The sequence below is a fragment of the Mustela nigripes genome, chromosome 5 (assembly GCF_022355385.1).
Source record: "Mustela nigripes isolate SB6536 chromosome 5, MUSNIG.SB6536, whole genome shotgun sequence".
NCBI lineage: Eukaryota > Metazoa > Chordata > Mammalia > Carnivora > Mustelidae > Mustela > Mustela nigripes.
This window is the reverse complement of record NC_081561.1, coordinates 106,091,174-106,108,920: the sequence shown is the minus strand read 5'-3', so window position 1 is coordinate 106,108,920 and position 17,747 is coordinate 106,091,174. Positions and strand designations below refer to the sequence as shown.

The window sequence follows — 17,747 nt, the reverse complement described above, 5'->3', positions numbered from 1 at the left end:
GCCTACGTCGAGAAGGCGTGGAGAGTGGCGGGGGCCAAGACCACCCACTCCATCCCTCCACGGCTCGCGTCACAAAAACTACAGTCCCCAGCGCGCCCCGCGAGCTCAGGAGGTCCCGCAGGCAGGGCCCGGCGGCTGCGCGGGGCTGTAGTTTCTCCCGTGCTCCGGCACAACCTTCTTTCTCTCCTCCGCGATCCAGGCGGTTACGGGCTGCTGCAGCTTTCCCCTGATTTCCGGGAAAGGCCACTCGCTAGTGGAGTCCTGCCCTTCGTGGGAGACGGCGCGCTGCCCTCGCCAAGAAGGCGGAGATGGGGGGACGCGCCGGATTTTGCGCAGGGTGACGACCTCGGGCACGTCGTGCGGCAGTCCCCACCGCCGGCGGCAGGAGGGGCGGGGGGCGGAGGCCGCGCACGCGCGGCGGGGCCTTGGGCGGGGCCTTGGGCGACTGCTGCCGGCGGACGGTCCGCCGGTCCGCGGCTGTGTGGGTAGCCGCCGGGCCGGGTGGGGGCGGAGACGCGAGAGGTGGATGGGGGTCGCCTCGACCTCGGCCTCAGTCTGTAGTGGAACTTCAGCCACGCCAGCGGAGATGGTGTCCTGGGTGCGGGCGATGGGGGAGAAGCTGAAGCAGCGGCTGCGGCTGGACGTGGGACGCGAGATCTGCCGCCAGTACCCGCTGTTCTGCTTCCTGCTGCTCTGCCTTAGCGTCGCCTCCCTGCTCCTCAATAGGTAACGTCGCACGCGGGTCTGGCGGGCGGCTACTCTGCGGGCTGCGGACGGGAGCCCGTGTTATTTCACGGTGTGGAGGCCGCCTGGGCTGCGCAACTGCGGCGCTTGCGGCCAGCTTCGAGGCCTTGGAAACAGCGGCCTCGGGGAGCTGGGCGGAGCGTCCGGGGCCGGAAGTGCCTGCCGGGTGGGATGCGTTCCAGTGCCCCTTTTGCTGAGGCCGGTCTCCTGAGACACTTGGCCCCGATTCTTACTTACTTTTCACCTGTTCCTTAAAACCTGGTGCTGCATCATCGCTGTTTTTCAGAGGCGTGAAATCTCTCTGTGCGTCCCAATTTGAGACCTTGCAGGGGAGGTCCGGTCAGCTGACGAGCAGGGTTCCAGGTCCTGTAGCAGCCCCGGTTTCAGGCCGACTCCCCTAGCTGTCAGTGCACGCATGCGCACACACAGGCTTGCTTAGCCTTGGAGCTGAGGGCGCACGCCCACACGCACGGTCTTACAGCCGAAGGGCGTGCGCGCGCACGCACACAGACACACACAGACACACGCACAGTCTTACAGCTAAAGGGTGCTCATAGAGTTTTATAGCCGCATTGTGCGCACAAACACGCACGGCCTTACAGCTGAAGCAACGCCCAGACGCACACCCAGACACTTAAAGCCGAAGGGCGCACACGCACAGTCTTACCAGGGGAAGGGTGCGTGCACACACACAGTCTTACAGCTGAAGCACACACACGCACACCGTCTTCAGCTGAAAGCCTCACACACAGTCTTGTACCCGAAGCTTTCCCCAGAGGGTGGATGGTTAAAATGGATGATCGTAAAGATTTGTTGAAGTCGGAAAGCAAAATAGTACCTGCCTCAGTATCTCTAGAATATTACAAAAGGGAAGATTGGAAGTTGAAATTGATAAATTCTCTTGACATTTTGAAATGGGAAGTTTCTTTCCCTGAAAGAAATTTGATTTCCTTCAATTAGCTATTTCCAGAAATGGTAATGATGAAATAGGTTAGTAGAGGAGATCTTTTGTGTCAAATTATTTCCAGATTTGCTCTTGGTGGAAGGAAGACTTGAGATGCTCTACAGCAGCAGCATCTGCGTGATATTTTTTTCTGATGTTTTGAACTTGAAACCATCTCTGTTCTTCATTTTGCGTAGTTGATCCCTGGGGATAGGAATGGGAAAGCATTCGCTGGGAATTTGGTGATTTAATTTTGCTCTAAGGTAACCACTTGCTGTGACTGTTGGAGCTGGAATTTTTCCCTACCCATTTTGCTTTCTTGATAATTGACTGGGTTAATAGGTTTAAATAGCAATTGATACTTTACTGGAAAATATGCTTTGATTGTGATAGTAAGATGTTTGATTTTAGGAATATGGAGGAAGAGGAATCCTTAACAGAGTCAAATGAATTATTAAATACTTACTTGCTTTCTGTCATCTGGAAAGTATTCTAAGCTAGATGAATAGCTTTGGTATGAGAGATAGGTGAACGTTTTGTAATTAGTAAGTTTGGTCCAGGAATTAACCTATCTCTTAACATATCTCTTTTGGTAGATGGGTCAGTTTAGGTGCCCAAGGTAGGACATGCAAGGTCAGCTTGAACTGGATTTCTGAGGTCATCTGCTTAATTATAGAGTTGAGTGTTCTTTGTTGTTAATAAGTCATACCATCTGATCTCTACCCTGTATCTTTATTTGTATTATGCAAAGAAAGAAGGGTATAATACATAAATATTATCTCTGATTGGTTGAATTTACGAGTGAAATTGTTTTTGCATACGTTTTTTGGTATTTTCCGTTGTTACTGTTGAAAGCAGCAAGAAGTGACCTTAAACATGATATAATTATCTTGACTTAAAGAATGGTTAGGTACCCTTTGGTGCCTGGCTGGCTCAGTTGGTAGAGCATGGGACCCTTGATCTCAGAGTCATGGGTTCAAGCCCCACATTGAGGGTAGAGTCTACTTAAAAATAAAATAAATCGGGGCACCTGGATGGCTCAGTGGGTCAAAGCCTCTGCCTTCGGCTCAGGTCATGATCCCAGGGTCCTGGGATTGAGCCCCGCATTGGGCTCTCTGCTCAGCAGGGAGCTTGCTTCCCTTCCTCTCTCTCTGCCTGCCTCTCTGCCTACTTGTGATCTCTGTCTGTCAAGTAAATAAATAAAATCTTAAAAATAAAATAAAATAAAATAAAATAAAATAAAATAAAATAAATGTTTAAGTGTTCTTTTTCTAGGAAAAAGCTTTTGGAAGGTACGAGACAGTATATAGTGTGCTTTTCAGCATATTATGTGATTTTTTTTTTAGAATATGTGTGTAGATTCATATGTACATACAAAGATGTATGTTTATGTATGCTTTGCCTAGCTCTGGAAGATTGTTATACAAGAAAATGTGGCCTCTTCTGGGAGTGAGGAATATGAGGTACATCTATTCAGAAATTTTAAAAATGGGGCACCTGGGTGGCTCAGTGGGTTAAAGCCTCTCCCTTCAGCTCAGGTCATGATCCTAGGGTCCTGGGATTGAGCCCTGCATTGGGCTCTCTGCTCAGCAGGAAGCCTGCTTCCTCCTCCCTCTTTCTGCCTGCCTCTCTGCCTATTGTGATATGTCAAATAAATAAAATCTTTAAAAAAAAAGAAATTAAAAAATATATATAATACAAAAAATAAAAATATTAGGGGTATAATGATGAAATTAGATAAGAGAAGATAGACTTAATGCATACCATCAGTAAGTGATTTCTTGGGGCAACTGGCTGACTCAGAAGAACATGAAACTCTTGATCTTGACGTTGTGAGTTTGAACCCCACATTGGGTATAGAGATTTACTTTTAAAAAACTCTTAAAGTAAATGACTTCTACACAGGTATTTCACCAATTAGTTTTTAGAAATAACTTAAAAAGAAATTTTCAGGGGCCCCTGGGTGGTTCAGTGGGTTAAAGTCTCTGCCTTCAGCTCAGGTCATGAACCCAAGGTCCTGGGAGTGAGCCCCACATCAGGCTCTCTGTTCAGCAGGGAGCCTGCATCGCCCCCCACCCCCATACCTCTCTGCCTACTTGTGTTCTCTGTTTGTCAAATAAATAAACAAAATCTTAAAAAAAAAAATTAAAGAAATTTTCAGTTTAAAATCTTTAGTTAGTATGGAGGTTTGGAGCTTTCCTTCTATATGGTTAAACTTAGAATTATTTAAAAAAATTTTTTTTTAAGATTTTTATTTATTTATTTGACAGACAGAGATCACAAGCAGGCAGAGAGGCAGGCAGAGAGAGAGAGAGGAGGAAGCAGGCTCCCTGCTGAGCAGAGAGCCCGATGTGGGACTCGATCCCAGGACCCTGAGATCATGACCTCAGCTGAAGGCAGAGGCTTAACCCTTTGAGCCACCCAGGCGCCCATTTAAAAAATTTTTAAAAAATTTTATTTTAAGTAGGCTCTACACCCATTGTGGTGCTTGAGAATCACATGCTCTATTGACAGAGCCAGCCAGGTACCCCTGAAATTAATTTTTTCTCTTATAGTCTTGAAACTTTAAATCCTAAAGATCTTTCAAGGTATTATTTAGTATATAAATTTTTCTTTCAATATGAATTAAGATCATGAATTTTTTTTTTCAAAGATTTTATTTATTTATTTGAGAGAGAAAGAGATAGCAAAGAGATAGCGAGAGATCAAGAGTGAGCCAGAGTGGGGAGGAGAGGAGAAGTCTTCTCCCTACTGACTAGGAAGCCCGATGCAGGGCTCAATCCCAAATCTCATTTATTCTAGCACCCCAGTAGACTCCCTTGTCAGTAGCCTCAGTCACCATTGATCAGTTTTGCTTGTTTTTGAATTTCATATAAATGGAATTATATGGTTCTTTTTTTTTTTTTTTTTTATAAAGATTTTTTTTTATTATTTATTTGACAGAGAGAAATCACAAGTAGATGGAGAGGCAGGCAGAGAGAGAGGGGGAAGCAGGCTCCCTGCTGAGCAGAGAGCCCGATGCGGGACTCGATCCCAGGACCCTGAGATCATGACCTGAGCCGAAGGCAGCGGCTTAACCCACTGAGCCACCCAGGCGCCCCTATATGGTTCTTTTGTATCTGGTTTCTTTCTCTCATCTCTTTTGAGATTTTTCTGTATTGTTGTGTATGCCAGTACTTCAGTCTCTTTTGTTATTTTGCAGTATTCCACTGGGAATATGACATACTTTGTTTATCCATTCTTCTGTTGAAGGGCCTTTGACTTGTTTACAGTTTTTAGCAGCTAAGAATAATGCTGCTATGGATATTCTTATATATATTTCTTTTGATAGACTTATTTCTTTTGGGTAGATACCCATGGATGGAAATGCTTATTCATAGTGTATGTGTTTGTTTAACTTAAGTAGATACTGCCAGATAGTTTTCCAAAGTGATTATACTAATTTATACTCCTGCCAAAGCATTTGGCTATTCTGTCTGATATTGCCTGTAGGTTTAATTTAGTCCTTTTAGTGAATAAATAGTGGTAGCTTGTTGTAGTTTTACTTACTTAATTAATTAAAGATTTTATTTATCTATTTGATGGACAGAGATCACAAGTAGGCAGAGAGGCAGGCAGAGAGAGGGGGAAGCAGGCTTCCTGCTGAGCAGAGAGCCCGGTGCGGGCCTCGATCCCAGGACCCTGAGATCATGATCTGAGAGGAAGCAGAGGCTTTAACCCACTAAGCCACCCAGGCGCCTCTCGATTTAGTTTTAATTAGTTAATTGTAGCTTAATTGTTAGCTATAGTCATTGTGTTGTACATTACATCCCTAGTACATATTTATCTTCTTGGAAGTTTGTAACTCGACCACCTTTCTGCAGTTTCTCTCTCCTATGCTCCTCTTGTAACCACAAGTCTGATCTTCTTCTGTGAGTTTTTTTCCTTAATATTTTATATAAAAGTGAGATCATACACTATTTTTCTTTTCTCTGTTTATTTCACGTAGCATAATACTTAGCATATGCCTCTAAGGTCCATCCATGTTGTCCCAAATGATAGGATTTCCTAATTTTTTATGGTTTTTATGTGTGTGTGTGTGTATACATACCACAGCTTCTTTGTTTATTTGTTTTTTTTTTTTAAGATTTTATTTATTTGTTTGACAGAGATCACAAGTAGGCAGAGAGGCAGGCAGAGAGAAGGGGGAAGCAGGCTCCCCACTGAGCAGAGAGCCAGGACCCTGGGATCATGACCTGAGCTAAAGGCAGAGGCCTAACCCACTGAGCCACCCAGGTGCCCCTTTTTTTCATTTGTTGTTGGACACTTAGGTTGTTTCTGTATTTTGGCTGTTGTGTATAATGTTACTGTGAACATGGGGGTGCAGACATCTTTTTGAGTTAGTGTTTTTGTTTCCTTTGGATATTTATCCAGAAGTGGAATTCCCGAATTATATAGTAGTTTTATTTTTAACTTTTTGGAAATTCTCCAGACTGTTTCCATAGTGGCTCTATCAGTTCACATTCCCACCAATAGCACAAAAGGGTTCTCTTTTCTCCACATCCATACCAGCATTTGTTATTTACTGCCTTTTAAAAAAATATTTAATATTTTAAAAATATTTTATTTATTTATTTGACAGAGAGAGAGAGAGAGAGAGAGAGAGACAGTGCACAAGCAGAGGGAGCAGCAGGGAGAGGGAGAAGCAGGCTCTCTGCTGAGCAGGGAGCCTGATGCAGGGCTCCATCCTGGGGTCATGACTTGAGCCACAGGCAGAGGCTTAACCAACTGAGCCACCCCAGCACAGCTATCTCTTGTCTCTTTGATCATGGCCATTCTAACAGGTGTGAGGGGATATCTTGTTGTGGTTTTAATTTGCATCTCCCTAATGACTATTGATGATGTTGAACATCTTTTCATGTACCTGTTGGTATTTCATATAACTTCTTTGGAGAAATGTGTATTTAGGTCTTCTGTACACTTTTTGTTTTTAACCAGCAAAATGGGTTTACTCAGGAATACCAAAGGAATGGCAATTGCTATGGGAAACCAGAGACAAGCCTGAAGATCAAAGGAGAGGAATGTAATTTAACAGAAAAGAGAGGAAGATGGGAGGGTCTGCTTTGAATAAAAGTCCACTGGAAGAAAGGGAGAGTGCAGGATGGTGGTGGTTTCTCATTACTTGAGTTATGGTATATTCTTATTGGCTGGGCTTGTTGCTGTGCAAGAAAAATTGCTTCCCCTTGTTGGAGTAGTGAAGTAGGCTTCTTCCTATTGGAAGTGCAAGATTGCCCTGGGTTGAATGAATTCTTTACATGTTTTGGATATTAACTCCTTACCATGTACACGGTTTGCAAATTTTTCCCCCATTTTATCCATAGGTTGGCTTTTTACTTCATTGATGGTTCTTTATTTTTTAAATTACAACAATTGGCTTACATACACTTATAACTTTGTATATTATAGGCTAGTCTAAGCACTGTTGTGGTCTTATTTAATCATCGTAACAACTTTGAATTAGGTATTTTATTATCTCATTTTATAGAAAACCAAACAAGACTCAGAGAAGGTAATTTGCATTGTGTCATGGCCAGAATTTGAATGCAGGCAGACAGATTCCAGGATGTCATATATTTTGTTTCCAAACTTCTAAGCCCTGTTTCTTCTCTTTATTTTTCTCTTCCTATAACAGTACCAGATTTTTTTTTTTTTAACAGTAGTGTTATATTTCATAGTATGGTTTTATATCTGCGAGGACAAGTTCTCACTCTTGGCGCTTCTTTTGCAAAGTTGGTCAGCTTTTTTTTAAAACCTTTATTTTCGGGACACCTGGATGGCTCAGTAGGTTGAGTCTGCCTTCAGCTCAGGTCATGATCCCAGCATCCTAGGATTGAGCCCCGAATCAGGCTCCCTGATCAACGGGCATTCTGCTTCTCCCTCTCCCTCTTTGCGTTTGTGTGTGTGTGCTCTCTCTCTCTCAAGTAAGTAAATAAATCTAAAAATAAAGAAAACCTTATTTTCCCTATACATTATAGAATGATTATGTCAAATTTCTCTGAAGATTGAACTGGATTTTTTTTTTTTTTAAAGATTTTATTTATTTATTTGAGAGAGAGAGAGGGAGAGAGCACAAGTAGGCAAAGCAGCAGGCAGAGGGAGAGGGAGAAGCAGGCTCTCCACTGAGCAAGGAGTCCTATGCAGGGCTGGATCCCCAGGACCCTGGGAACATGACCTGAGGTGAAGGCAGCCCTTTAACCAACTGAACCACTCAGGCATCCTGAGCTGGAATTTTGATTGTAGTTTCTGTTTTGTTTATATATTGTCACCTAACAAACCATCCCTAAATTTGTGGTTTAGGTCAGCAACATCTAATTTGCACACAGAACTGTAATTTGGGCAAGTTGGTCAGTATAGCTAATCTCTATTCACTGTGCATCATCAGCTGGGCAGCATGAAGACAGGGACTAGAATAGTAATTGTTGGCTTGTTCATTAATGTATGTGACAATTAATGCTGATTGTTGGCTGTGATCTCAGCAAGACTATAGGCCAGAACCTATACATATGGCTTTTACCTGTGGCTTTTCCCCCAAAGTGGTGCTGGCTTACACAGGTGGGCATCCTGAGAAAGACAGCCTGCCGGAAGCCATAACCATTTTATGACCTAGTTTTGGAAGTTAGGCAGCTTCATTTCTGCTACATTCTCTTAGCTGTAGTGTTATTAAGATTAACCCCTATTCAAGGGGAAGAAAATTAAATTCCTGTTTTTGATGTGAAGAGTGTTAAAGAATTTGCAATCATATTTAATACCACCACGGTATTATTACTTTGTGAATTAATCTGGGTAGAATTTATATGTTTGCTTTTTTAAAGGTTTCATCCATGAACATAATCTCTCCATTCATTCAGACCTGTTCTTGTGTCTTTTTAAGTGCATTTTTTCATTAAAAAAAAAGTTCATTGGGACACCTGGGTGGCTCAGTTGGGTAAGCAGCTGCCTTCAGCTCAGGTCATGATCCCAGCGTCCTGGGATCGAGTCCCACATTGGGCTCCTTGCTCAACGGGGAGCCTGCTTCTCCCTCTGCCTCTGTTGCCACTCAGCCTGCCTGTGCTCGCTCTCTCTCTCTCTCTCTCTGGCAAATAAATAAAATCTTTTAAAAAAATTAAAAGAAGTTTATTATGGAATATTTTAAACATACATAAAATAAAAATAGAATTGTATAATGAAACCTGTTCAGTATCTGTCACTAAGCTTAAAAAACTATCAGCTCAAGTCAGATTATCAGCCCCCTACAATTATTTTGAAGCAAATCTCAGGTGACATATTTTATCTATAAACATTAAAAATCTCAGTATTTGGGAAACCTTGGTGGCTCAGTCTTTTAAGTGTCTGCCTTTAACTCAGGACATGATTCCAAGGTACTGGGATCAAATCCCTCATCAGGTTCCTTGCTCAGAGAGGAGCCTGCTTCTCCCTCTCCTTCTACCTGCTGCTCCCCCTGCTTGTGCTCTCTCTTCGACAAATAAGTAAATAAAATCTTAAAAAAAAAATTTCAGTGTGTGTCTCTTAACACACAAGTCCTTTTTTTCTTTTATAATCATAATACCACTTCACATAAAAAAAAGTAATATCTTATCATCAAATGTCCAATGGTCAGATTTCTCTGAATTTGCTAGAACTTTCCCCATCATTTTATGATAAAAAAATTTAAGCATACAGCAATGTATGAATTTACAATAAATGACCAGTCATGTACTGCTTAGATTTTACTATTCACATTTTACTATATCTTCACATATTTTATGTTTCTATTGCTCCATTCATAATGAATCTTATTTGTAAACATCTTTTTACAGTTAATCAAATTAAGATCCAAATGTGATCTTTTAATTAGAAAGTTACCTCCCCTCCCCATAATCCTACTTTTTTTTTTTTTTTAAGATTTTATTTATTTATTTGTAAGAGACAGAGGGAGAGAGAGCAAGCGAGCACAGGCAGACAAAGAGGCAGGCAGAGGCAGAGGGAGAAGCAGGCTCCCCGCCGAGCAAGGAGCCCGATGTGGGACTCGATCTCAGGACCCTGGGATCATGACCTGAGCCGAAGGCAGCTGCTTAACCAACTGAGCCACCCAGGCGTCCCCTACTTTTTTTTTAACCTTGCAATTTTTTGTTGAAGAAACTGGGGCTTAGGTTTTGTGGAGGTTTTTAATAGTCTGGCTTTTGTTGACTGCATCCCTATAGTGTTGTGGATATGTTTTTTTCCCTTTCTGTTCCCTGTGAACTTGTTAGATCAAGAGGTATCATTATTTTGATTTTTTTTTTTCCTTTACTGTTGATGGTGTAGATTTAAAGATAATGAGCTATTGGGGTACCTGGGTGGCTCAGTGGGTTGAGGCCTCTGCCTTCGGCTCAGGTCATGATCCCAGGGTCCTGGGATCGAGCCCCCCGTGGGTCTCTCTGCTCAGCAGGGAGCCTGCTTCTCTCTCTCTCTCTCTCTCTCTCTGGCTGCCTCTCTGCCTACTTGTGATCTCTGTCAAATAAATAAATAAAATCTTAAAAAAAAAAGATAATGAGCTATTTAAAAACATGCCTTTCTTGTAATGTATTATTCTTTATTTTATGATATACTGCTAGTTTTAGTTAACTAATATTTTACTCTTAGTATTTGGTAAGTAAGAAAGACCTAATGATTTTCTTATATTGTCTTTGTCTGATTTGGGAATTAAAATTATATTAGTTCTTTTAAATTAGTAGCTTTTTCTCATTTTTTTTTTTCCCCAAAGTCATGTATATAGGATAGGGATTATCTGTCTCATTACCATCTTTACCATTTGCCAGGGTCTTTTTTTTTTCTTTCTTTTTTTCAGCTAGGTCTCTGATTACTATTTTAATTATAGTAATGATAACTGGTCTATATAAGTTATCTAGTTCTTCACTTACTAATTTCTAGCATTTTTGTCTATTTCCAAAAATTTATGTCATATAGGTTATCCAGTTTATGAACATAGTTGTTTGCAGTTTAATTTTCATTTCAGTTTTAGCTCTCATTATTTCTTTTTCATTCAGTATTTTGTGTATTTATATTCTTTTTTTGTTTTATTCCTTGATCTGTCTTGCTGAAACTTTTGTCTTTTTTATTAGCTTTTGATTTTGAAAATTTCCAAGCATGCATAGAAAAAAGAGTACAAGGCACTTCCAAGCACCCATCACTCAGTCTCAACAACCATCAGTATTTTGCGTATTTGAAAAATATCTAGTCTTTTTCCGTTTTATTTATTTTTTAAAAAAAGATTTTATTTATTTATTTGACAGAGCGAGATCATAAGTAGGCAGAGAGGCAGGCAGAGAGAGAAGAGGAGGAAGCAGGCTCCCTGCTGAGCAGAGAGCCCGATGTGGGACTCGATCCCAGGACCCTGGGATGATGACCTGAGCCGAAGGCAGAGGCTTAACCCACTGAGCCACCCAGGCGCCCAAGTCTTCCTCCATTTTAAAAATGACTTCTACTCAAAGCCATAACCTTAAAAAATTAACACTAGTTGGTTAATATCATGTAAGTCCATAATCAAATTTTCCTAACTGCATAAAAATTGGTAGTGTATCTATACTAATCAGGATCTAAAATAGGTCCACTCATTGTATGTGGGAGCTATATCTTTCAGGCTTTTGTAAATCTCTTATAATTAACAATAAAAGTTGGCAAAATTTTTCTATGAAGTGTCAGATAGTAAATATTTTAGACTTTTGGGCTGCATCAGGTTTCTGTCCCATATTCTTTTTTTTTTCTTTTCTTTTCAAAGAATCGTTAAAAAAAATTGTAAAATCTTCGCTTAGCTTGGGAGCCGTACCAAAGCAGGTGGCATTTGGCTCATAAGCCATAGTTTGTTTACCTGGATCTAGAACATTCCTCCTTACCTGCTTCTCTCCCGTCTCCCCACCACTGACTTGAAGAAACTGGGTCATTTGTTCACACTTATGCTGTTAGGTTCCTTATGGTGTCTTTTTTTTTTTTTTTTTTTTTTTAATTCTTACCTGCATATTTTTTGTAGACAAGGTGTTAGATTTATAAATTTGATTAGATTTAGATCTTTTTGTGTGTGTAAGAATTATATCACATGAGAGGATAACTCCACACAAGATGGAGTCGCCTCACTTTTTGTGGATTTGGGTAGTGACAGCTAATAACTTTGCCCCGTAAACTTCTTTGGTTTTACCATTTATTATTCCATGAATGAGTTATTTCATTATAGGTTGCAACATGATGATTTTCTCATTTTTTTCATTCCTTATATATTTTAAAATTTGAATTCTTTCTCTCTCTCTCTCTCCACTATTTTTCCTTCTAGAATTGCTTTACTTCACTTGTTAGGTCCCTTTAGTTATGGTAAAATATAGCTCAAGTTGGAAAAGAAGATAAATCTAATTACAGTTTTGCTTATTTTATAAATTTTTCAAAAACTAAGCTTATATTTTGTTATTTCCTCTTGTCATTGTTGTCTACTTTCTTGATTTCTATTCTTCTCTTTATTGTTTCCTTCCTTTTTATGTATTTGGATCCTGTTTTTTTCCCCCAATTTATTGTTTCCTTCCTTTTTATGTGTTTGGATCCTGTTTTATTCCCCCCAACTTTATGAATGCTTAGGTTGTTGGTTTTAGTATTTGTCTCTGATTGATGCAGGATTTCTCAACATCAGCACTATTGATAATTTGGGCTAGATAATTTTTTGTTGTGAGGGGCTGGCCTGTGCATTGTAGGATATTTAGCAGCAATCTTGGTTTCTAGCCACTTGATGTCAATAGTGCACCTTCCCTTTCCCCCTCTCCACAGTTCAGACAACCAAAATGTCTGCATATACTGCCAAATGCCCCGTGGGGGGCAAAATACCCTTGGTTGAGAACTACTGGATTAATGCATTTAAGGATATAGATTTTCTTCTTAAATAATACCTTAGTTATTGCTTGCTTTAGTTAAAGCCCACACATACTGCATGTAGTATTTATTGTCATTCAGTCTAAAATCTGACTGTCATTTGATCTACACGTCTGCAGTTCCTAATCTGTAATTCTGAAATCAAAAGCTCTGTGAAGAAGTAATTTTAACCCTAAGTTTGTACCAATTACATTTGATGACAAAACCTGATCTGAACAGACATGAGACTATTTATTTGGTCTTTTATTTATTTATTTAATCTTGTCTCTCTCTCTTTTTTTTTTTTTTTTTGAGGTCTTATTTATTTGACACAGAGAGAGAAAGTGAGAGAGAATAAGCAGAAGGAGCGGGAGGCAGAGGGAGAGGGAGAAGCAGGCTCCCCACTGAGCAGGGAGCCTGATGTCTGGCCCTGAGGTCATGACCTGAGCCAAAGGTAGATGCTTAACTGACTGAGCCACCCAGGCGCCCCTATTTATAGTCTTTATTTCTGACTTACTTCTTCTTATTGCTTTTATGTTTTGTTGCAGAAATATTAATATCTAATGATGGAGTACTCCATTAGATCTCATTTCAAGTATATATGAAATGTGTATTATATAACTGTTCAAAAATCCTAAAAATTCTCAATTCTGAGTCATGACTGTCTGGGTCAAAATTATATTTGGTAAGCAGCTGCGAACAAGAATTTGATAATTTCCTCTCTGAAATATCTCTATAATTTGAGTTAGTTTCCAAGTATAAGGTTCCTTTTTTTTAAAGCTTGATGTCAGGGGCACCTGGGTAGCTCAGTGGGTTAAAGCTTCTACCTTCAGCTCGGGTCATGATCCCAGGGTCCTGGGATCGAACCCCACAGGGGGCTTTCTGCTCAGCGGGGAGCCTGCTTCCCCCCCTCCCCGCTTCCCTCTTTGCCTGCTTGTGATCTCTGTCAAATAAGTAAAATCTTTAAAAAACAAAACATAACTGGATGTCAAGTATGCTATTTTCGGTGGAGTGAAGCTTTGTATACAGGAATGAGAAGAGGGGTACCTGGCTGGCTTAGTCAGTAGAGCATGCAAGTTGTGAGTTCAAGCCCCATGCCCCGTGTTAGGTGTAGAGGTTACTGGGGGTGAGTGTGTGGGGGATGGAATGGGAAGAAATAAGAAAAGTGAAAGAAAGTAGAAAAGTGAACTGGGGCCAGATTGAAAGGGACTGTAAAGATTTAGGGGGTTTTATTTTATTCTGCAGGCAATATTAAGACCAGGCAAATCATCTAGTTTGGGGCCTCAGCCTTTGTCTCTCAGATTTTATATTTACTTGATCACTGTTTGTACTGTCTATAATAGGTAAGCATCTCTAATCATGCATCTTCACTTCACCTCTTCTTAATACTTGGTGCCGTATATTTCCCAATTCTGAACTTCCAGGTCTTCTGTAATCCTTTCTGTTCTGTACTGCACTTGATAAATTGTCCTCAGTTAGAGAACTGGGATAGATGTGGAACTCAGTTGTGTGTTTCCTTTCTCTTAAGGATTTTCATCTTGTACTGCCTGGAAATAGTTACCATATATATACACACACACACATATGTATATATATACACACACATATATGTATATGTGTGTGTGTGTGTGTGTGTGTGTATTTTTTTTTAATCAGAAAGAGTGTGAGCACAAGCAGGGGAACAGCAGGCAGAGGGAGAACCAGGCTCCCCACTGAGCAAGGAGCCCAATGCTGGACTCGATGTCAGGACCTTAGGATCATGACCTGAGCCAAAGGCAGCCGCTTAATGGGCTGAGCCACCCAAACATCCCACTGTGTATGTTTTGTCCTGTTTTATAGTTGTTTATGGTGGGAAGGCAAGTCTAGTACCAGTCATTCTGTCAAGGAAGCAGAAGTCTCTTACTCCTTTGGAACATATGCCATTTGTCTGTTTTCTCATTGATATCACTCTCCAGATTATTTGTGCTCGTTTATAGCTGACTTTGTTTTATGGTTTATAGCCTTCCTCTCCGTTTTAAATCCTGTCGCCATTGTAGGTGACTTCAGTGCTTGTGTGATTCCTCTTTAGCCTCCCACTTGGGTCAACATATGGTGGCCCTTGTTAATCACCAGAAAGAGCTCTACCTCTGATCTTAGAAAGCAAGTATCTTACTTGCCGACCATCAGCTTCTTTCATTCATTCAATAACACCGTACCTGCTCCTTGACTTCTCAGTCTCCTGACTCCTTTGCTTTCTATTTCTTCTCTTCTGTTGTCACTTACCTATGCAGTTTAGAGTTGGTCTAGCTTAGAATCCACGGTCCATCACTTCAGCTACTCTGTTGCCAGTATCCTTAACTCCTTTCTGTCGCACTAACCTGACAAAATTGAAATCTTGGATCAGTGATGCTGCTTGGTTTTTCAGTGTTTATATCTTGGTTACTGAATGCTGCTAGAGAAAATCCCAAACCTGTAAATCTAACTTCCCAGCAGTTCCTCAAAATAGCCTTCTCATTGCATGTGCCCAGTGGCTCTTTCAGAACTTGCCCAGTCTGCTAGAACTTCTGATCTTATTGCTTTTGCCTTTCTCTTTCAGCATCTCCCATTTTACATAAAGGACATCATATTGCTTTTCATCCTCACTACTGAGTCTACAGCTTAAGTGCATTCTCATCCATGTATTCTTTTTCTCTGGTATTTGGAAAGAGATATCTCTGGCTCTTATTTCTCCTTTTAGGCTTTGAAACCCAACTATTGCTAACTTCTCTAGGACATTATTAACTCAACTTAGCTCTTCTCTCCTATGTCTTTTTCTCTTATCTCCTTCTGTGCTGTCAATATTTAAATATGATTAGGTTTTACTAAACATTTTTTGTCTTTATCTCCCTCCAGCCACCACCTTAGCCTGTTGTTCCTTTAAAGAGAGAATTATCCATATTACCAATTTACTTCTTTTAGTGGGGGAGGGGCAGAGAGAGGGAAAGAGAATCTCAGGCAGACTCCCTGCTGAGTGCAAAGGCCTGACACGGGGCTGGATTTCATGACCCTGAGACCATGACATGAGCTGAAACCAAGAGTCAGATGCTTAACTGACTGAGCCACCTAGGCTTCCCCCAATTTCACTTTTTTTATTTTCACTCTTCATAAATCCACTGCATTCCATTGGCATTCTACTAAAACTGCTTTTGCCAGTTCATCAGTGCCTTTTTTTTGTTGTTGTTGCTAAAACTTCTCATTCTCTCACTTAAATTTAAAAATAATTTGATCATGTTAACTACTTCATCCTTGTTGAATTTTTTTTTACCTTGACAGCCTTTATGACTTGATTCTTTTTCTTTGTAATTTTATTTATTTATTTGAGATAGAGAGCCAGTGTGCACATGGAGGGGTGGGGGTTTCGCATGGGCAGAGGGAGAGGGGGAAGCCAACTCTCCACTGAGCAGGGAGTCTGATGCGGGGCTCTATCCCAAGACCCTGGGATCATGACCTGAGCTGAAGGCAGATGTTTAACCATCTAAGTCACCCAGGCACCCTTCCCCTAAGACTTGATTCTTGTTTTTTTGGTTCCCCTACCCCCCAGCTCTTCTAATTACTAGAGTTCTCTTGCTCTGCTGATTTCCTAAATGTCTCTCTTTTTTGTCATTCTACAGCTCCTCCCTGGTCACTTCATTTATTCCCATGATTTCAATGATCTTTATGTGATAATCTCCCAGTTTTTTTTCCTTACCTCATATTCTCTGCAGAGATTTAAATTACCCAATATTTAACTGCTCATGAAATTTTTCTACTTGCTCTGTTGTTTTTATTAAGATTTATTTATTTTAGAGAGAGGAGTGAGTGTGAGAATGGGCAGAAGGAGAGGGAGGGAGAGAGTCTCAGCAGACACTGAGTGAAGATCCTGGGCTCAGTCCCAGGACCCTGCGACCATGACCTGAGCTGAAATCAGGAGTCAGATGCTCAACCAAGTGACCTACCCAGGTGCCCCCGCTGCATGCCATGTTTTAAGATACTTGAAATTTAGCGTGTCCAAAGAGAAGTGATTTTTTATCCCTTCTGCTCACATTAATCAACAACTTAGCCCTCTTAATTCTTCCTCCTAAATATTTTCAAGATTATCAGCTTTTTTATCTCTAAGTCTCTTCTCTATATAAGCGATCTTTGACTCCTGTAGATTTTTTTCAGCTTTCTAATTAGCCTGCATGTTTCCAGTTTAGGCTATTCTCCATATTGTGACCCGAGTGGTCCTTTGATTATAAAGTCTAGCAATACTACTCTCCTTAAAACTTCTAAAATTCCTAAAATCTTAAAAATTCTTCATTGCCTTCAGGGTATTACTCAAGACTTTAAGTGGTAGATGACAGAAACTAAACTCACACTATATTGGCAAAGAGTGGAATCATTGGAAGTTTATTTAAGTGCAGAAGGAACAGGAGTGTAGCTAGGCCTCAGAGACCGGTAGAACCTGGATTTAAAATACAACCGATAAGTTTTTCACTTCGTTTTTTCTCTTTCTGTGGACTGGCTTCATTCTCTTCTAACTATATAGTGATTTGTGAATGGAAGAACTAGCACCAAAGTTTGTGCTTTATATAATTACCAATTAATAAACATAATGTGGTAATTGGAATTTGAACTGTGTTGTTGGGGATTGGTGTTTTACAAAATCATGGTAATGGAAATTTATGCTTATCAGGACTGTGCAATATGAGGACTGCCTGTATTGAGACATGTTAACATGACTTATTTTATGACACCATATTATCTCACTTCTGCCTGTGGGTTTTTTTTTTTTTTTTTTAAAGCTTCATCTTAAAGCCAGTTCTTCCTTCAAGCTGTGCTCAGATCTTAGTTGGTGTAGTTTTCCCAAGTTTGAATTCCTCTGCCTCTTCCCTAGTCCCTCATTTCTCTACCCCATTCTCTTCTGTTGGATTTCTCCTACTTATTCTTTTAAGTTTTTCTATAGAGTTGCTTTCTTTGAAAAAGGATTTTCTTTCCTTTTAAATTTGGGTTGTATATTCTGCCTGAGGTGTTCCCTCGTCATATATTGCTTTCTCTGTCTTAATATAGTATACATGCTCACACTGTATTGTACTCATTTACTTACCTATCAGACAATGTTTTCCATGCATATAGAAATCATGGCAGTGCTGTTCCTGACTGTATCCCTACAGCCTGTTACTGGGTGGCACAAAATAAT

General features: G+C 40.6%; 1 protein-coding gene across 6 annotated transcripts in view; it reads left to right on the top strand.

Moving 5' to 3' along the window:
- Positions 1-438: 438 nt before the first annotated feature.
- SNX14 (sorting nexin 14) overlaps positions 439-17,747 on the top strand; it is a 99,931-nt gene continuing 82,622 nt past the window's right edge. For all 6 annotated transcript variants that reach the window (XM_059401017.1, XM_059401019.1, XM_059401015.1 and 3 more), the window contains exon 1: positions 439-726. In XM_059401017.1, coding sequence (XP_059257000.1) covers positions 527-726 — 200 coding nt within the window. In that variant the 5' untranslated portion in view covers positions 439-526. The remainder of the gene's footprint in view (positions 727-17,747) is intronic.